The 21,585-nt window shown below is 44.3% G+C and overlaps 1 protein-coding gene across 22 annotated transcripts in view; it reads left to right on the top strand.

The window, feature by feature from the left end:
- Nucleotides 1–21,585, top strand: part of KALRN (kalirin RhoGEF kinase) — a 646,977-nt gene that overhangs the window by 522,588 nt on the left and 102,804 nt on the right. For 6 of the 22 annotated variants that reach the window (XM_035724520.1, XM_035724526.1, XM_035724524.1 and 3 more), the window contains exon 1: nt 6,419–6,503. The exons of 15 other annotated variants lie outside the window; for them this stretch is intronic. In XM_035724520.1, the coding sequence (XP_035580413.1) occupies nt 6,419–6,503 (85 nt within the window). Of the gene's footprint in view, nt 1–6,251; nt 6,504–21,585 lie in introns of those variants that run through there. One more of the 22 variants, XM_035724512.1, reaches the window with a different exon arrangement.

The following is a 21,585-nucleotide window of genomic DNA, read 5'->3' as shown; positions in this document are numbered from 1 at the left end:
AACACTCTAAAGGTATATGCTATAGCTCAGGAGTTCTTAGCCTGAACTTTGGGAATGGATGGGTAGGTGTTTGAAACCCTGAAATTAGACATTCAGTTGCCTTATGCAAAAAGGAGTTTATCTGGGTGTGTGTAGTCCAGGGTGCAGTAAGCCTTTGGGGAAAAAAAGCGTATCTAGTTATTCAGATAATATCATCAGACCTCTCCCCCAACTTGTCTGTTTTTCTGTCTCTCTTTGTCTCTCATCTCTGTCTCTGGCTCTGGCTCTCTTATCTCTTTCCTCCAAGTTGACTTTATTCTCAGGCAGCTTCTTCCTATGTGCTTATGGCCAGATGGTCTCCAGCTGCTTCAGGCTGACTTAGAAATTCCACCAACATAGAAATCTTGTGGGAAGAGATTGCTGCCATCCCAGGACTTCTTGCTAAGCTCTCATGGTTTATGCTCCTTGGCTAAAATTGGGTCATGTGTGAAATTTGAATCAGTCCCTGTGACTGACTGACTGGCTGGCTGAGCCCAGGTCATGGACCCATCCTTGGAGTGGAGGGTGGACAGGGAAGGATGTCAGGAATACCCAAAAACATGGTCTGAGAATGGAGGAGAGCTGCTTCCTCAAAGAAAAACCAAGATACTATTACAGAAAGAAGGGGCATAGATTGCAAACACATGGGGAAAATTCTCTACATTAATGGTTGTCAAAGTGTGGCCCCTGTACCAACATCAGCATTCCCAGGTAACCGGTAACCTATAGGAATGCAAATCCTCAGGCCCCACCCCAGTCCTACTGAATCAGAAACTCTGGATGGAAATAGAGCCCAGTAATCTGTGCTTTAATTCACCCTCCAGGTAATTCTGATACACACTCAAGTCTGCAAACCATGACATTACACTACTGGTTCCCAAATTATGCTACATGGTACAAATACCTGGGGAATTTTTAAAACTACTGAAGTCGAGATGCACCCAGAGTGAATTAATCTGAATCTCCAGGGGATTGGAGGAGGAAGACCTAGGCATCAATTCTTAAACTTAGTTCCACTCTGGAATCACCTGTGGAGCCTTAGGAACAACAACAACAGCAACAAATCTAATGCCTAGAATTATTTTATCTTAATTCCAGTAAAATTAACATAGTGTTATATTAGTTTCAGGTGTACAGTATAGCCGTTCAACAATTCTGTGCATTCCTTAGTGTGCATCATGAGTGTGCTCTCTAATCCCCATCACCTATTTCACCCATGCCCCCATCTCCCCTCTGGTAGAATGAAATCATATGATACTTGTCTTTCTCTGAATGACTTATTTCACTTAACATTATACCATCTAGGTCAGTCCAGGTTGTTGCAAATGGCATAATATCGTTCTTTTTATGGCTGGGTAATATTCCGTTGTCTCTTTCTCTCTCTCTCTCTCTCTCTCTCTATATATATATATGTATATATATATATGCCACATCTTTATCCATTCATCTCTTGATGGACACTTGGGCTGCTTCCATAATTTGGCCATTGGAAATAATGCTGCAGTAAACTTCGGGATGCATATATCTTCTTGAATTAGTGTTTTTGTATTCTTTGGGTAGATACCCATTAGTGGAATTACTGGTTCATATCATAATTCTATTTCTAATTTTTTGAGGAAACTCCATATGGTTTTCCATAGTGGCTGCACCAGTTTGTATTTCCACCAACAGTACACAAGGGTTCCTTTTTCTCCACATCCTTGCCAACACCTGTTGTTTCTTGTGTTTTTTATTCTAGCCATTCTCACAAGTGTGAGGTGATATCTCATTGTAGTTTCGATTTGCATTTCCCTGATAATGAGTGATGTTGAGCATCTTTTCACATGTCTGTTGGCCATCTGTATGTCTTCTTTGGAGAAATGTCTGTTCATGTCTTCTGCCCATTTTTTAATTGGATTATTTGTGGGGTTTTTTGGTGTCCCCTTAATCCTCAAGAACATAAGTTCTTTATGTATTTTGGATACTGACCCCTTATCAGCTATATCATTTGCAAATATCTTCTCCCATTTAGTAGGTTGTCTTTGTTTTTTGACTATTTCCTTTGCTGTGCAGAAGCTTTTTATTTTGATGTATTCCCAATATATATTTGCTTTGATTTCCTTTGTCTTAGGAGACATATCTAGAAAAATATAGCTACAGCCAATGTCAAAGAAATTACTGCCTGTGTTCTCATCTAGGATTTGCTTGGTTTCAGGTCTTACATTTAGGTCTTTGAGTTTATTTTCATGTATGGTGTAAAACAAGTGGTTCAGTTTTATTCTTTTGCATGTAGCTGTCCAATTTTCCCAGCATCATTGTTGAAGAGACCTTTTCCCATTGCATATTCTTGCCTATTTTGTTGAAGATTTATTGACCATATAATCATGGGTTTATTTCTGGGCTTCTGTTCTGTTCCATTGATCTATGTGTCTATATTTGTGCCAGTACCATATTGTTTTGATCACTACAGCTGTGTAGTATATCTTGAAATCTGGGTTTATGATACCTCCAGCTTTGTTCTTCTTTTTCAAGGTTGCTTTGGCCATTCATGGTCTTTTGTAGTTCCATACAAATTTTAGGATTATTAGTTCTAGTTCTGTGGAAAATGCTGCTGGTATTTTGACAGGGGTTACATTAAATCTGTGGGTTGCTTTGGATAGTATGGACATTTTAAAAATATTTGTTCTCACAGCCTTCGGCTCAGGTCATGATCCTGGAGTCCCGGGATCGAGTCCCACATCGGGCTCCCTGCTCAGCAGGGAGTTTGCTTCTCCCTCTGACCCTCTTCCCTCTCGTGCTCTCTATCTCTCATTCTCTCTCAAATAAATAAATAAAATCTTTTAAAAAAAATATTTGTTCTCCCAATCCATGAGCATGGAATATCTTTCCATTTGTTTGTGTTATCTTCAGTTTCTTTTATCAGTGTTTTATAGTTTTCAGAGTACAGATCTTTTACCTCGTTGGCTAAGTTTATTCCTTGATATTTTATTATTTTTGGAACGATTGTTAATGGGACTATTTTCTTAATTCTCTTTCAGCTACTTCATTATTAGTAGAAATGCAACAGATTTCTGTATATTGGTTTTGTATGCTGAAACCTTACGAAATTTCATTTATCAGTTCTAATCGTTTCTTGGTGGGGTCTTTAGGGTTTTCTACATATAGTATCATGTCATCCACAAATAGTGAAAGTTTTCCTTCTTCTTTACCAATTTGGATGCCTTTTATTTCTTTTTGTTGTCTGATTGCTATGGCCAGGACTTTCCAGTACTATGTTGAATAAAAATGATGAGAGTGGACATCCGTGTCTTGTTCCTGATCTTAGGGGGAAAGCTCTCAGATTTTCTACCACTGAATATGATATTAGCTGTGAGTTTTTCATACATGAATGCCTAGATTTTTTTAAAGCTTCTCTTATGATTCTATAAGCACCAGTGTTCAATAACCATTGCCCTACCCTACCCTTTAGATTGTCCTGAGGATATTACCATAAAACACCTAGATACAGGTTAGAAGAATCAGGCATCTATTTTCTTAAATCCCTCAACTCAAAACCTGGTCACATATCTGATGTTGATTCCCTTTTCTTTCACATTCATGATGCGTCTGTCTTAGCAGCTAGCTCCCCAAGGGCTGGGGGATTGTTTTTTTTTTTTTTTTTTACCAATGTAGACCTAGTACCTAGAACAGAACCTGGCACATAGTAGGCATTCAATAAGTATTTGCTGAATATAGAATAAGTCTGCAACTGGTCAATGTCCCAGTGGTGTTCAAGACTTCCTTGTTGGATTGTAGACGTCACTGGTCTCATTCTGGAAGGCACATGAGGATGGCAATGGGACTCTGAGTTATTGGTGCCCAACCCTGAGTGCATCTCCAGGATGGCCAAAATGTGTTGACCCTCTCAACTTAAGATGGGTAGGTGGTCCTAATGGTTTTATGCCTTTGAGAGGAGGATGGATTCTCAAGTTATAAGGACCTGTGGACACATGCCTGATGGATTCTTTTCAGAGAGACTAAGACTACTTTAGGGTCTACTCATACCCTGATTTCTGAAGTAAGGGCTAGGTCTTCCACAAACATCTAACTCAAGCTAGTTTCTGCAAGCTGATGTCATCAGCCTCTTGCAAAGGATTATGACAGAAAAGTGATCAGTGTTACCTGAACACAAAGGCCCAGACGGAAGACTTAAGTGAAAAAGTAAGTGGTTACCAAGCAATTTTGAAACATCTTTCAACTTCTGTCAGAATGACCCAAAACTATCCAGAGTGGTGGACTAGGTGGCTAGACCAAATATAGACTCCTGTATCATAGCCCCCATGCAGGGGATCGCAAGCAAATAAAGCTCACTTTTAGAAGGGCTGAGGTCCTAGCCAATTTTCTGCTCTGGGCTGGCAAGGACAACAAAATGGCTTTTGTCTTTGGTGATATGGAAGAGAGAACTAGACAACAGTATGTATAGGTTGCCACAGGTCAGAACTGGAACCCAGGATAACTATAATCCTGAATTCATTCAGGCCTACAGGATGAGACTGACCATAGTCAGGATGATCAGTAAATCAGAAATCTGGAGTGCAGGCTGCATGAGCAATTTGAACTTTTATTTCTCTATTTTGTGTGTGGAGCACCAGGGGCACATTTCCTACTCAACAATGAGATTCTCATATAATCCTTGCCAGGAGAGGCTATCAGGGAAATGGCAGTGGCAGGACTAGAAGTGGGATTTTGATTCTGGGTTCTACTGTTCCTCTGGGGGGGAGGTTTTTAGAATTTCTCTTTAGACTTAAACCATCAAAGCCTCATCATGGTTCATTCATTCAGTTTCCTCAGTTACAAAAGAGGAGCCTACCTTTTAAGGGTTTTGTGTGCGTGTCTGTGTGTGTGTGTGTGTGTGTATGCATAAATGAGTCAATGTATAGAAAGCAATTAGGAAACTGCTTGGCACAAATAAATGCTCAATACATGTTAGCTAGTGTTATTCATTAAGTTGTGCTGCTGTTATCTCCTGAGTATCTACTGTGTTCCAACCATGTGGCAGATGCTGCAACACCTAGATCTAAACATGGTTCAAATTGAGAAAGGAAGCCCCAAAGCGTGGTAACTCCTAAAAGGCTTGGCCCCTAGCTGTCTTTATTGTAGGTGGGAATTGGTTATCTGAGTGATCAACTTCTGTTTTTTTTTTTTAATCCTCTCACAAACTTCCCTTTTTTCTGATCAATGGGCCTTCTCTACTTTATGTGTGTGGTATGGTTCCAGAAACCCTTTTTTTCCCAAATTGGAGCACAAAAAAATGGGAGAGATGACCTGTGAGTGATAAACACAGTGGTTCATAGGAAGGTCCAGTGGATGTGATGCAGGTGGGCTTCATGGTGCGAGTGAGGGATGTGAGTGTGTCCTTGAAATATGAAAAATATTTTTAAAAGAAAAGCTTAGGGATATAAGGAAAGGAATGATAGACCCACGGAGTGTGGTTGGGGAGATGGTAAATGAAGTCTTCCTCCACCATAAGTAAGATGTTTGGAGTTTCTCTGTAGGCATTCACCCAACTGGAACTACTAAATGTCTCTCTAACAGGTACTTACATGCATATGTCTTTAAACTTCTATTAGCAATCCTGTTTTAACAATCCAATTGTTAACATAACAATCCTTTCTCCTTCTTTTATTTATTTACTTTTTCAATGAGGAATTTGACGATCAAAAAAGTGAAGTGACTTGCCTGAGGTCAGTTAGTAGGCAGCAAAACAGCTTTGAATTTTGGTCTTATGATTTCAAATCCAGAGTGCTTTTGCACACCATCATTATAGGCCAGGAGCCTATAAAAAAACTCAGGCGCTATTATCATTATTAGCATTAAGTAGTAAAAGGAGGGAAAGAAAAGAGTTAAGTGAAGGTGTTTTCAATGCAGAGGAAGCGGTCCATGTTCCAAGACTGGGGGGTGGGGGGGGCATCTGTTACAGAGAAAAAGCATTATTGAGTCTTGAACCTTCTAAATCTGCTCCTCTCCCACCTCTTTGGCCTCCTCTGGTGGTGTGTTTGCTAAGCCAACGCTGAGGAGGGGAAGCTGCACACAAGGACAAGCACCTGTTGTGTGCCGGAGGCTGTGCGTACCCCAGACCCGGCCCCCGGCGCTCCCCCTGCGTCCACATCCCGGCCGCTGGCGGGGACTCCGGCCCACAGCTGGACTTTGGAACTCCGCCCCCTGAGGCCCTCCCTCCCCGCCGGCACCCCGCCCCTCTTCCCCAAAGTGGCTCGGGCTCCCAGAAAGAGCGGCGGCCGCGCGGCGGGGACTGGACGGCGGGCCGGCCGGGAGGAGGGAGGGGACTGGCTCGCGGCCGCGGCGCTGAAGTTTCCTGCCCGCCGCGCTCCCACCGGCTGCTGGCGGCCCGGGCCATGCCGGAGCTCCGGGGCCAGGCGGCAGCATGAAGGGCGGCGACCGGGCTTACACCCGAGGTCCCTCTTTGGGGTGGCTCTTCGCGAAGTGCTGCTGTTGCCTCCCGTGCAGAGGTGAGTGGCTGTGCGCGTTCGCGACTTCTTCTAGCAACGCCTGGGCCGGCGGGGTACGAGGGAGGGGTGGGGGCGGTTGGGGGATGGGGTGGGAGAGCGGCCGAGGGGGGTCGCTGGGCCCCGCGTTCGCGTCAGTGTCCCTAGCAGAAAGCGGGCTCGCTCGCGGGGAGCTTCTGACTTGGATGCTGAGCTGCAGTTTGGCATCTCAGTTACATACTTGTCAGCGACTTTGGATGTCAGGACGCCAGCCTGCGGAGGGGGATGGGGGGATGTGCAGGGGGGCCGCCGCCCCCCTCCCCGCAGCTTTGTGTCCCTGTAGTGGCCGACTCGCACTACCCTGCTCTCATTTACATATGGATCTCAGCTGAGGGATTAAGGAGTGACTCTTAGCTATAGGAATGTGTTTGACACATGTCTCTACACTAGGAACTATTTTTGCCAAGTGACAATTTTCTTCGGGGACTGGAGCGGGTTTTTCTCTGCCTGGGCTTTTTGCAGACTAGCTGGGTTTGCAGCTCTGGGCGGGAGCTTGGCTCATTAATTAACCAAGAACTCTTTATGTACCCAATTAGGGCTGTATTTAATTATTCTCCTAATTTTAATGTTATTGAGATTGCAGGAAGCAACTAATTTCCCCAAAATCAGCCTGCAAAACAAGATGGTGAGAACGGCCACAGAGAGAAGGTTATTAATTGTGGAGCCTCTCCTGAAAAAGAAATGGGGCCCTTCCTAGGCAGAGTGCCCATATGTTCCTAAAGCGTTCCTATGGCTTTAACATTTCAGCTTGGAGGGTGGGGGAGGAGAGGTTCTGTTTCTGTGTGGTTAGAAGTGAGAACGTAGCCTCTCACTTGACATTCACCCTTTTTAAATCTTACCTCTTGGACCACCCCCTTGACAATGCCCCAGTCTCCGTCCTCTTCCTCATCTACCAAGGTTCCGATGGAGCTTCCTCTCCGAGTTCCCGACAAATAACCTCACCCAAGTACCCCTCATCATCATCATCTACACCACACGCAGAGCAGAGCCCTGACGCATTCTTCATCCTGAGCTGATAGAAGGCTACAACAACTAATGAAACTTGAAGGACCTTTTCTCAAGTCATTGCAGTTCATAATGCCAGCGTTAGTCTTTCGATCTCTGTGTTTAATTAGAACAGCCTGCAACTTCGTGGTAGCCGGCTCCAAAAGCCAGAATTCAGATGGAGAAGGAATCGTAGAGGGCCAGGGACCCTCACCAGAATTCAGCCTAGTTCAGTAACATTGAAAACCAAAGGCTGGGAATTGGAAGGAAGGGGACATAAAAGGGAGAGGAAGCAGGAAATGGCCAAAGGGAATCTGAGTGGGTGGGATTACTCCGAGGGCTGAAGGGTTTCCGAGCACGATTTCTTGGGAGCCCATTTCCTGTCAAAAGGCAGAATTCGGGGACTTGGGCAGAGCTTTTTCTAAAGCCCCTGCAGCGGCCTGCTTGAATCCAGATGTGTGGCAGCCCCAATTTGCCTGCAGAGGAATTCTCCTGGGGTCTCTCAACCCTTGGCTTTGTGTATGGCCCCGGCTGCCCCTCCCGCTCCGGGGGCCCAGGAGGTGGGGGGTGAGGGGGAGCTGCCTCCAGCCTGCAGGACTAGGAAAGTGGTGGCTGCAGGCTCTGTGGCTTGCAGAGGGGTTGTGGGAGGAAAGGGGGTGTTGCAGAAGCTGGAGCCAGAGCAGGAGACCAATGACCCTCAGCTGAAGATTGAGGGAAGCAAAAGACCCAAGCAATGAAAGCTACTTTAAAGGGGAAGGAGAGGTGGGTGCCTAGTCACCTTCTCCTGCTTTCCTCCATACTCTTTCCCAGATGTGAGATGTGAAGATGGCAACCTGGGGCTCAAATCTGAGGAAGATGGTGGGCAGTGAGTTAGCCACCCTTTAAAGAACTCTTGGCCTCAGCTGGGCAGGGCGATCACGATCGTGTATGAGGTATGGGGCACCACCCCGAGGCTCTCTAGGTCTGCTCTAACAGAAAAGAGAGATCCAAGTCTCCACCCAGACTGGAGGCATCTATTCTTTTCGGAAGCAGATTGCAAAGATAAGGTCTTGCACTGAGTTTGAGCACCTTGCCCAGAGCCCCAGAAACGTGCCTCTTGCCACCCGGAGAAGGGCTCAGGAAGTCTGAGAGGCTGGCTGGCATGGAGGGCAGCACCGCCTGGGACTGCCGGCCTCTTTTCAGTTGAACCAGTTACTCTGGTTGTACAGACCTAATATAGTTGAGAGGCAGCTGGCTATTTGGCCCCTCTCTCTCTCTCCTCCTGAGAGAACGTGGCTCTCCTACTGCTCCAGGAGCTGCACTCTGAAGCTAGTGGGTCAGAACCCACCACTATGGTTCCCAAGTCAAGGGAACCTTTCCCAACTGGCTTCCGGTCACTCAGAATTCCAAGGACAGAGGAAAATCTAAGAAAAGTCCTTCTGGAGTCTGAGGAAAACAGGACGTGGAATGTTCTGGCTCTTTCTGACCAACCCAAAGCTAAGTGAGGCATCCTGGACTTTCTCTGGTGAATCCTAAGTGGTTGTGATTGTTAGCACGAGGTTAAGAGTCAAGGTTTTAGTGATGTACCTGCGTGGTCTTTAAATATCATATTTGAGGAAAACGTGGGTGAGATTAGCTGAGCCTGTCTTTTGATTTGGAGAAGTGAGGAAAGCAACTATCTTATCGTCTCTCGGTTTTTGGTTCTATTGAGTATGAGGACGTTCAAGGGGTTTGGTGCAAGGTGATCTTTCTTCCCTCCCCCGAAATTGGGGTTGAAGGGCAGGAAAAGTGAAAACCAGGGGTAGATGGAAATACAGACGAGGTGAAAAGGAAGAAAGACAGCAAATACATTTATAACTGCCTTTTTGGAAGTGAGAAAGGGCCAAACGTGAGCTAATAGCATGTGTGCGGCTGAAGGCTGATTAATCATTGATGTCACACTTTGTGGGAAGTTTCAGGATTGCTCTGGCTACTTAGACTTTCCTTTAAGGCTGAAGAAGTGGGTCAGCTCTGGATTCTTCAGTTATCTTAAATTTTTAAAAAGCACCTTGTTTCAGAGACCAAAAGGAATTGAAATCACCAGGAGGTTGCTAAGTTATGTATTACAGACTGGAATTCGTGACTTCTAAGATCATGGAGCCCAGACATTTTTCTGACCTTGCTAGGTAGAAGCCAGTGTTAGAGCTTTTAATTTTCTAGGACTCACTTGTAATTAACTCCGGGTATGTGGACCAAAATCCCTTCTTGGAAACCCTTCCTGATCACTGTCCTCCTCTGCTTCTCCACAGTGTGCACAGGGTTTACTTATATTTGTTTATTACTGTATCACTGTCCCTGCATCTCAAGCCTATATGCCCTGTGTGTCCCCATTTGCACTGCAAGTGCCCGATTCAGGCGTCTGAGTCTCTCAGAGGTAAAGAGAGGAAGGAGCGGTGACTTAACCGGACTGAATCAGCGGAGAGGGGAGGTGCTGGGATCACATTCCCATGGCTTTGTCACCACAAGGGCAGTTGGGTTCCAGCCTGACTCTGACTTCCTGGGGCCTGGGTAAGGGCCATGGGGCTTCATAGGGCATCCCAAGTCATCTTCATTCTGCAAGCTCTCTTTTCCCCCTACCTTATCCCAGAATCACTACGCAGGGACCTCATGACTTGATGTGAATGTCTCTTCTTTGGCCTATAAATGAATACAGCTTATTTTATAAACTGAATTTAATGTGTGAAAGCATGACATCAAGTTCCTTTAGAAAGGTGCTGGTAAGTAACCTCACAGAGAAGCCCTTGTGACATTTACGATTAGTGACTTAATTCACCACTCAAGGCACAAAATCCTTGGGACCTTAATGCACATACTCTTTTATTTCTTCATATTCCGGGACCTGCCTGTATCAGAAGGAAAATGGAATCACCCATTTAGCATGTATGTTTTTCCAGTGTATCTCTTGGTTTTTCTGCCTTCTGGGGAGATACCCTAACATGGGGAGAATTACCACATACACTTGACTGTCCCCAACCCAAATCCTGTTTCCTTTCCCCTATCTGATTCTCTGACTAGGGAGTAGCAAGAAGGATATCAGTTATTACCTGGATAACAGTACTGACTGCCAGTTGTATGTCCCTTGTAGAAGTAGGAGTGTATGGGTTTGGTGGGATGAGGTGGAAATTGGAAACGGAAGCCGAATATCCCTCCTCTGGTACGGCTGTCGGTCCCACAATCACCAATAATGCTGTAGGCATCATGCCCATGGTTCCACGTGCTACAGGTTCTTAAGTCCTAACGTGGGATGAAAAGGTAAAAATTCAGACTCCGTATTTTTATGCAAAATGATTTTAAGTTAAAAAATAAAAGTGAACATTGGGGATTCACTTCCAAGCCCCTTATTATAGTCATACCTTACACTGGAGAGGTGTTATTGATATTCTCCTTCTTCGTGACAGTTCCCCCTGAGAATCTTGATGCTGGTCTCTTCTGCCCTGAAGATATTCCTCATCCTTCGAAGTGCTGCTCCTCTTTAAGTGAGGGAGTGGCCGCATGGCCTGCCCTCTCGTTCAGACCAAACCCAGACTTTCCTGAAGGAGGGCCCTAGAAAAAGCATGCATCTGAAACCCAAGAGAGGGCTTCTTGAACAGAAGGGGCTAAATCATGGAAAGTTAGAGATCATTTAACAGATCTTCTTCTATAGAGGAGGAAACTGAGATAGAGCCACTTAGTAGCAGGTCAGAACTAGAGCCCTTTTCCTGTGCTCTTTTCTCAATGCCATTATTGTCTTCATGAACATGTGGTTTCTCCTACTATGGGCACAGACGAGGTCGATCCAACTGAGAAGGGTAGAGGCGATCCCCAGACTTGAATTTAGGTGTTTGACTGTCGATTATCTGTAGCTTGTGGGGAGGGGGGGCGGTTGGGGGGGGGAGACTGCATTGCCTGGAGCCATTTGGAACTGGACCTACCTGGTCTGCTTTGAAGTGCTCTTCTGTCCCAAGACCTTGGAAGGTGAAGACTATCACATCTCTGTCTGTCCCAGAGCAGCTTGTGCACGTGTTCTTAATAAATGTCTGTTCACATTTTCCCCTCGGGCTCAAGTGAACTCAGAAGGTCCCTCCCCCCCCCCCCCCCCCCCCGCACTTTTCTTTTTTTCTTATCCCTTTTCTTGAAATGTACCCTTTCAGGTGGAAATGAACCAATGAAATGCATTCCTATCATTTTATCTTTGAACGTGGTCACTGGCTTTTACATAACACACAGTGTTTTAATTCGTTTGACAAATGTTTATGTGCTGACTGCCTGCCAGCCCCGCATTAGGTCCTGGGGGATGGGAATTGTAATGGTGCTGCTCCCGCTTGGCTGTTGTGAAGATTAGTTAAGATGATATATGTAAAGGGCTTAGCAGAGCACCAGGCATATAAGGTCCTTTAAAAAAAAAAAAGGTAGCTACTAATGGTAATAGTAACTGTAATACTAGATACAGACTCTGTCCTCAGGGAACTCCCACCTAAATATCTGGGGGTCCTCTGGGTGGTAATACTGTAAATCTACATTCCTACACAATTTAATGGTCTTGGTTCAAACCATTGTCAACTGCGCCTCAATTCTGTGGCATCGTCACTGGGTGGGGGGGGGGAGAAAGTTTGTGATCTAGAAGTATGATAGGGATTTCCTTCTTTTTATTAAACCAATTTTAAAAAGAAACACATAACACTCCTAGTATTACAATCTGTGTGTGTTGCATGAAAGGGCGTTCCAAAAAAGATACTGGCAAGAATCCTAAGCATCCCTGAGTTATTCTTCTCTGGGGGAAAACACAAGGTACAAGAATTGAAGCATAACTGCACCAGTATTAAGGTTCAGATCCTGAGAACCTACCTTTTATAAAAACACACCAGTTCTTCTTGGCTGCCCTTTGATTTTGGCTAACGATCTAATGATACACATTTTTCTATTCACTTCAGCCAACATTTATTGCATATTCATCATATGCAAAGCTTTGCTGGTCTTCTTTAGGCTGTTTTTGTCTAGATAAAAATCACCACCTGCTGCCCACAGCAGCCTCCAAGGTTCTGAGGTTTGGCCAGTATCTTGGTATTCCTTGTAGATAGGGAACATGGGCAGCTTGGCTCCCCATCGGGTGTGTTCAGTGACTAATGGAGGATATCTTTCCTGATTGACCAGCAACCTTCTGTGTTAAAGCTCCTGGAAGGAGGGGAGCCCTGGTCACACCTGGGAGATAGCAAGAAGGCTGCCAGGTTGGCTTCAGCCAGGCAAAAGAGCAAAGATCAGAGTTAGAGAACAGGTTGTTCCACATTTTTTCTCCATTTCCTGGTGACCACAGTGAGGGAACTGTCATGTTGAAAGGAAGGGAAACCCCTTCTACTGCTAGATTGAAACAGTACCTCATAAAACATTTCTGTTGCCAGGTATCTGCTTTCCTTGGGGGCAGGATCGTGTGTGTGTGTGTTCCCTTACAGCACCTGGGTGTAACAGGCTCTTGGGACATTTCCAATTTCTGCCCTCCCACTGTTAGAACCTCCATATTGCTCCCATGGAGAAAGGGATAATTTTGCATCTTTTCAAAGGGGACCCAAGCCTCACTGTTAAAAAGAATTGCAGGGGCTCCTGGGTGCCTCAGTCAGTCAAGCATTCGACTTTTGATTTCGGCTCAGGTCATGATCTCAGGGTGGTAAGATTGAGCCCCATGTGGAGCCTAGTGTGGAGCATCCGTGCTCAGTGGGAGGTCTGCTTGAGATTCTCTCCCTCTGCCCCTCCGTGCCCCCACCTCCCCTTGCACGTGCTCGCGTTCTCTCTCTCTCTCTCTCTAAATAACTAAATCTTAAAAAAAATAAAAAAGAATTGCAAACACTCCCAATACCGCACAAATTCTGGATCTCAGTCTCACGCCTGTGCAGTGCCTCTTTCTCTTCTCTCTCTACTTAGAGCAGAAATTCTTGAAGGTTGGTCACTGGGGAACATGCTAGAAATGCAGATTCTTGGCCCCATTGACTCAGACCCAGCAGTCTGTTTTAACAAGCCCTCCAGGTGGCTTGGTTTCTTTGTTTGCTCTTTTTCTTTCCTCTCTTCAACTTTCCCTGACCTACCTACCCGCCCCTTCCCCCAGCTCCAGCAAAAGCTTTCTATAACAGAAGACATCCTGCTTCCCTGGGGATTCTTGCTTTGAGAAGTGGGAGATCCCTGCATGACTCACTTTCACTTGTCAGACGGGTAGGAGTTAGGAATCCCCTACATTTTCCATGAGCTTTACAGCCCCCCAGGGTCCAATAAGGGAAGTTGTGGCATCCTTCTTCCTGTTTAAGACTCCTTTGCTTTTATTTTGTTTTCCTCATTACTCTTAAAGGTAACTTGCTCACTACAGAAAAAAATCAAAAGTTAGGCAAACAAAAAGACTGTGAAAGTATAACTTTTATAGCATAACCCTAACCACCTCGAAACAACTACTTAACTACTTCATATGTCCTTTTCTATATGTTTACCCCCTTAATAAATGGGCTCATATTTTACATTTTGCTTTATAATCTGATTTCACTTATTCTTTTGAACATCTTCCCAGGTAGAGGCATTTCCAGAGTGTGTGTGTGTGTGTGTTTTAGATTTTTTATTTAATGGCTTATTTTAGCAGGGGGGGGGGGCAGCGGGGGAGGGAGAGGGGCAGTCAGACTCCATGCTCAGTGCATAACCTGACTCGGAACTCCATCTCAGGACCTTGAGATCATGACCTAAGTCAAAACCAAGAGTCGGAAGCTCAATCAACTGAGCCACCCAGGTGCCCCTCCAGTATATTTTTAATGGCTGCAAAGTGTTTCACTGGAGACAAGACTTGAACTCGACAAGTGTTAGTATTGATTTAATATAATGGTTTAGAATTTAGTGAAAAGGCATGAGGACGAGCCTTGGGTGAAGAAATAGATCTTTCTAGAACCAGATTCTACAGAGGACTGATCTTTGTCCTGGGGCTTACCTATGTCCACTCCCCACATCCCCCTTTCCTTCCCTCGGGATGTATGGTTTACCCCACCAGAGACGTGTGATTTATTCCTCAGGAGATCAGTATGCACTGTGGCGAGGGCATATTTTTTCCCACTCACCTTTCTCTTCTTATGTGGTGTTAGGAATCTTTTCATTCCTCGACTTCTGACGGATCATGCAGTTGCTTTCACTGAGCAGACCTAGGGATTTTTCTTTTATTTATTTATTTGAGACATACCTTTGAAAATAGTGTATTTAAAAATTATTGTAACTGGGAAAGAGAGCCTTGATTATTTTTTTCCCTAGAAAAATCATATATAAATGTTGGGAAAGCATTTAGAAATACAAATAAATGAAAATAAAATTTCATTACCTAGAGATAACCATAGTGACATTTTGAATAATCTTTTTAACCTTTTTTCCCATGTATGTATTTTTTTGTTCAGAAATATGACATAATAGTGTTATAAACTTTCTTCATATTACGTATTGAACAACTTCTATGACGTTTTTCTGTATGCCTTCAGTGAAATGCTGGAGCCAGCTCTGCTCAGGTTGGGATTATTAAATATTCAAGGTTTTGAGAGTGGATTGATAAACCATTGGTAGCTTGAGATCAGCCAGATACCACAAATCAAGGTTTTTTTGTTTTATTCAAAGAGCTGGTTTATCAAGCATACCACCAGATGCACAATTTTACCATGCATAAATAGGGGTTTTTTTTTTTCAATTTTCAATCTCTCTATTTTTGGTTGCTTCTAATTTTGGCTATTATAAGCAATACTTACAATATTGCTTATAGTCTTAGAGTTAAGTCTTGGCATGCCCATCGTTACTTCCTTAGGATAAATCCCTAGAAATGGAGTTCCTGAATCAAAGAATATCCAGAATTTCACAACTTACTTGTTGCCACTTAAACCCCCTGCTTCACACCCTTTGAAAGGAAGAGTGTACTGTTCTTTGTTTTAAGAGGATTTATGAGAAACATTCTCTGAGACCAAGGAATTTCATGTCTCTCCTGTTGTTTGCTTCTGTTTACATTTTCTGAATTAACTTAATTCTTTTTATATAAGGAAACACCCTGGCCGAGAGCCTTTGATTCATAGGCTACATACTGATATGCAAGTTGTAACAAATATATATTTGTGTTTATGCTGGATTGAGAGGCCATATATCATAATGATTAAGAGCTTGGACTCTGGAGCCAAAATGAGTTTGAATCCCAGCCCTGCTACTTTATCTGTGTGATCTTGTACAAGTTATGTAAACTCTGGTTCATTTTCCTCATCTGGAAAATGGAGATGATCAAGGAATCTAGTCTTGGGATTTCTACGAGGCTTAGATGGGTTGATACTAGATTGATTACTAGATCAGGTAAACCGCTTAGAACTGGCACATGGTAAGTTCTAGGTAACTGTTAGATTATTGTTAGCATTAGCAAGTATATAGTCTCCATGGAACTGTGCCAACTATCACAAATGATTTCATTAGCTCCTTCATCATATGGGAAACTGAGCTGAGCATTTCTTGTATCAACCTCCAAATACTTGAATACCATGTGTGGCAGGTATTGGACTAGCAACAGTAGAGAATTTAAAATATTTTCACCCCCTTGAAGATCTTGCCATCCAACTTGGGAGCTGCTCCATAAATATGAAACAGTAAATAATAACCAAAAAAAAAAAAAAAATGGGAGGGGGGAATAATTGCTGAAGACAATAAGAGGAAAGATACTCCAAGATCTTACCTGACTGCTGTCTAAAATAATTATGCAAAATCTGATGGGAGCACAGTGGCCTGGGGTGGTCTGGGAGGACTTCTCAGGAGATAGAAGGTTCTCTCTGGGCCCTAAAAGGTAAGAAGGGGTTTTCAAAGGACTGAGTATATAGTGAGAGCAAAGCAGCATGGATGGGCAGGGTACCACAGAGGAAAACAGGTCAGACCTGCCTTCTAGAACTGTGCTGTCCAATTCAGTAGCCATTAGCCATATGTGGCTATTAAGGACTTGACATGAGACTAGTCCAAGTTGAGATATACCATAGGTACGAATTACATACCACATTTTAAAGGTTTAGTACAAAGAAACATTGTATGGGAATCTCAATAATTTAGATATTAAAATTAATTGCACCTGTTTATTTTTACTTTTCAACATAACTAGAAAATTTTAAATTATATAAGTTATATAAAATTATTTTATATTATATAAAAAATAAAATTATATATGTGGCTCACATTTATGTTTTGAACTATATCTCTATTTGGATGGAGCTGTCTGAGAGCTTATATAGTCCATGATACAATGATGTGCCAGAGTCGAAAGTTTCCATCCCATCCCAGGGCCAATCCGAGGCTCTCCTCCCTGCCGTCTCCATAATTCCAGGAGGATGCAGTCCCTCTGATGCCAAAAGAAGCCCACGGGCCTTCCCAACTGAAATTTTCAAGGGAGGCAGTTACATATTTTCCATTTCTGAGCAACATAGTTTGTGAGGAAACAGACAGGGCTTAAATTGCAAGTTCTCCCCCAGAGCTCAGACACGCCAGCTTTTAGGGAAGATCCTGAATGTGGGAAGATCCTGAAAACAGTACTGAACAGGAAGAGTGACATTGTGCTCCCATCTCCCAACCCCCTAATCCCTCCACCAACTGACTTTCGGTCCATCGTGCTCCTTTATGTGACACAAAGAGCGTTGCTGGCCGGCAGGTCCCCAGAGTCTGAGGGGGAAGATGGGTCATGTGGCGGGCCAGGGCGGGACGGAGATGCAGAGATGTGACTAGGTGGGTGCGTGGAGCCCCAGGCTGAACTCATTTGTCCTTTAACTGGATGATGTGTGAGTGTTCGACTGTATCATTCTGAGCAGCATCTGTGATCCTAATTTTTGTCCTCATGGGGCATCACCAGGTCCCTGGCTGAGCACAGTGCTATCCATCATTTCCCTCTTTGTCTAGAGACAGCCGTATACATAGCTTGTCTTGATTATATATCATAGAACACTAGAATTTTACAGCATCTCAGATCATAAAGATCTCAGTTTTAGCCACAAGAAGAGCACTTTGGGAAAGAGAAGCGACTTACCTCAGGTGTCAACTGGTAATTCATTAAATGATACCATTCTGCCTAGAGCATACTGCTTGTATTTTTGTAGAAGAGATGGCGAAATGTAGAATAGTCCTGCCCTTTAGTTTGGGGTGGGGGATGCAGAGGGTAGAAGCACTAGATCAAGTCTGAGAGGAGACCCAGCTCTTTGGAAGGAATCTAAGGATGAGGAACCCAGTGAATCAGAAATCACTCTTAGGTTCCTGGAACTGTGTCCTAGACACCTGCTCTAGATTTGTTCCTGTAGAAATCTGCCCCACAGTGTCCGCTTACATCTGGTGTTTCTAAATGTCTGGAGGGATTCTGGGGGAACTTTACTGCTCTGAAATCGCAGCTGGATTCCCAGAACCTAGAACTGAGGGCTGGGTCCCGCTGGCTCTAATGAAATCAGGATCTGCGCCATTGGCTTGAAGTCTCGAACAAGACTAGCCAATGCAGGGGACCTTCTTGAGACATCTCAAGGGGCCTTCCTGTGACCTTCCAAGCAAAATGGAAGGTCAGGTTGATCTGAAGCCAGGCCTGGATAGCCAGTGTGCTAGAACCCCAGCTCCAGAAGCTCTGTAATTTGGTTCTTCTAATCAGGTTCCCATGAAGCCTTCCTGGAGAACCCAGGATGTCTGTGGCTGCCCCAGTATTCCAGGGGCATTAGCCAAGGTCTCCTGGACTGGTCATTTCTGACTTCTCCAGGACTAGGGAATAGTCAGAAATCATAGCCAGTGAACATAGTGGGCCTGGCCCTGCCCTCATGAACTACAGTGTAGAGGGGGCAAGAGATGGCACATACCTTGTTCCAAGTGTGCTCCGAGCATGTATGAGAATATCTCTTGGTGGGAGTGGAATTTAGATTGGGGCAATAGGAACCCTGTCTGAGAAACTAACAAAGGTGCCGAAAGTCTTGTTACTACCATGCTTCTGGTCCCCAAATGGGTATTATTTGCATTCTGGACTAAGTTTAAAGAGTCTTTTCCAAAAAGTTTTGCTAAATATTATGGGGGAACACAAGGGAAGCAGAATAAAAGAAGCATAAAGCCAGACAATTTTCTAGAGTTCATGTTTTTGGTACCTTGGGTGAAGCTGGCTTGCTTCAAGGGCTCATGTGCCATTCTTTGGTCCCCAAGCACCAGAGGAACCTGTACTGTGTCCATAGGGGATCTTTGCTGAGGCCCTCCCTTCCTAATTCATGACCTGGGGAGCTGTCATCTTGTGACTGGAACCTCCCTTCCTACGTATTTTGACCCTGGAATCCAGGGAAAGGGGCCAAATTCCCGTTCACCATTTAGCACCTCGGGCTTTCCCACCTGGCTTAGTTTCTGCTCAGAGGCATTGTCATCCCCCATGGCTGCCTCCTGCAGGGATACGCCACTGATCACGCATACTGGCAGGTCTCCACTGAGGCGGAGTGACCCTCTCTTGGCAATGTTGGAGACTCTACAACATGTAGGACACTGTACTCAGGGGACTCTGAGATCTTTTCCAATTCCCATTTCACAAAGGGATTTAAAAAATATCTGTTTATTTGGATTCTGTATGAAAGCAAGGGGAAGACCTCAATAACCTTTCAAGGGTTTTTTTTCAGCCTTTCTAATTTTTAGATCCCTTTCTTTGTGTGTGCTCTATGGTCAGGAAATTCTGCCCCCTTCCCAATTTACCTTACATCCTAACCACGAAGTCGTGCCTCCATTTTAGAGTGGCAACAGCCAACTCCACCAGAGTGTCTACGGATCTCTTCAAACAGCCAGTTTCCCAGCCCATTCCCAGTGAGGTGGTCAGATCTAAATTTAACCATGACCTTCTGCCAGCATACACAAGCTAGAGCTGCAAGAGCAAAATCAGAGCTGGACTGTTCTCTCTCTCTCTCTCTCTCTCTCTCTCTCTCTCTCTCTCTCTCTCTCTCTGTGTGTGTGTGTGTGTGTGTGTGTGTGTGTGTGTAGGAATTAAAATAGAAGGTGAACAGAGCTTCCCAAAAGGCCAGGTCAGCCCTGGGGGAAGAGAAGATGTTCAGGGCAGGGAGATGTATAGTCATCCCAGGTGACAGAGTTTATGCTAGCTTGGTCGGGTCCCTTGGAGAAGGTCAGCCAAATCCTCCACCCTCTCGGTTTCCTCCCACTATAAAGTATCTGTGACGTAACTCACCTGGATTTGTAATTATCGTGGCTTCCTGTCAAGCATTCTACCACAATTATGTGCTCACTCTTGTCTCTTCTTCCACAGTTACTGATCCCAGCTTCACGAGATATGATCTGCACATTGTTGTATAGATTTCAGTTCTTGTTTACTTGTCTGGCTTGCATCTTTTTCTGTATCAGTGGATACATACCTCAAACACAGGACAGGGGCAGTGTCTGTAATTCTGGTGGTGGAATGGCTTTGTACATTTTTTTATGCCAAAAATGTGTAAGTGCAAAGCAAAATTTAGCTCATTATAGTTTAGTCACACCTCTAATTTGTATTTATAGTCATGATTAGCATCCTGTACCATAAAACTCATACACATATATGTGATATCCTCTATATATATCTATCTATACATAGATAGATAGATAGATATCATTTTTAAAGATTTTATTTGAGAGAGAGCAAGGGTGAGAGAGCACAAGTGGTGGGGAGCAGCAGAGGGAGAGGGAGAAGCAGGTTTCCTGCTGAGCAGGGAGCCCAATGCCAGCGCCCATCCCAGGACCCTGAGATCATGACCTGAGCCAAAGGCAGTCGCTTAACTGACTGAGCCACCCAGGTGCCCCTAAATGGCATTTTAAAATGGCATCAGCTTAGGACTTAAATAGGACAATCTTTTCTTTTTTTAAGTAGTCTCCACACCCAATGTTGGGCTTGAACTCGTGACCCTGAGATCAAGAGTCACTTGCTCTACCGACTGAACCAGGCCAGGAACCCCTTAAATAGGATAATTTTTATTGTTCTATTTGATCTCTGACAACCTTTTGGAAGTAATGGAGAGGCAGGTTTGGAGAGGCTGCCGTGAATGTATGTCTTTCCATAATGCCTTGGCTTGTAGCTGCAAGAAGAACCAAATTACAGAGCTTCTGAACCTGGGGTTCTAGCAATCTTCGAATGTGCCCATCACAATAGGGACTTGCCTATGGAGGGATCATAGGCCAGTTGGTGCTCCTGTGCTCATCTGTCATTTTTTCTTTTTTTTTTAAGATTTTATTTATATATTTGAGAGAGAGAGAGAGAGAGAGAGAGAGAGAGAGAGAGAAACAGCATGAGAGGGGAGAGGGTCAGAGGGAGAAGCAGACTCCCCCCTGAGCCGGGAACCTGATGTGGGACTCGATCCCAGGACTCCGGGATCATGACCTGAGCCGAAGGCAGTCGCTTAACCAACTGAGCCACCCAGGCGCCCCTCATCTGTCATTTTCTGTGAGTAAACTAGAAGAGTTGTGCAGGCAATTCACTCTTTAGCTCTGGTCTCCAAGGGAAGGGCACACGGATTAGGGAGGGTGAGACCGGTTCCATCTCAGCATTAGCACTTACTAAGCGAGTTGCATTAGTCTAGTTACTGAACTTTTTTATGCCAGTTTGTTCATCTGCATCCTTGGGAAAGTACAGGTATCTGTCCCTAGGGTATTTGTGAGGATTCATGTACAAAAGTTGTGGATTGTGTGTGTGACACTTAGTATAGTTCCTGGCTTCCTGGCACATAGAATGTACTCCGTAAATGCTAGTTTATGGACAATAATATTCTTTCTCATTATCAGATATTTCTCTGACTTATAGGGCAGTATTTTCGGTGAGCCATTAAATGGGATTGGGGATTAGTGAGTATTTTTCAAAACTCTCTGGGAAAACAGACTTGTAACTTAGACTTGTAATTATTGGCCTTTTGCTCAATTTTTGATCACTAGGAGTGTCCCTGTTTCAAACAAGTTGCTGATCTGCTGGGTCCTAGGGCTGATTCAGGGTGAGAGTTTTTATTAAGAAAGAGATAAAAGGTCTCCTCCCTACACCTGGAGGCCAGTGTGTTGGGTTCTTAAGCAATTCTTCAGCAGGTCA

This window comes from Zalophus californianus, chromosome 1, assembly GCF_009762305.2.
Source record: "Zalophus californianus isolate mZalCal1 chromosome 1, mZalCal1.pri.v2, whole genome shotgun sequence".
Taxonomy (NCBI): domain Eukaryota; kingdom Metazoa; phylum Chordata; class Mammalia; order Carnivora; family Otariidae; genus Zalophus; species Zalophus californianus.
This window is presented reverse-complemented; position numbering and strand designations above follow the sequence as displayed.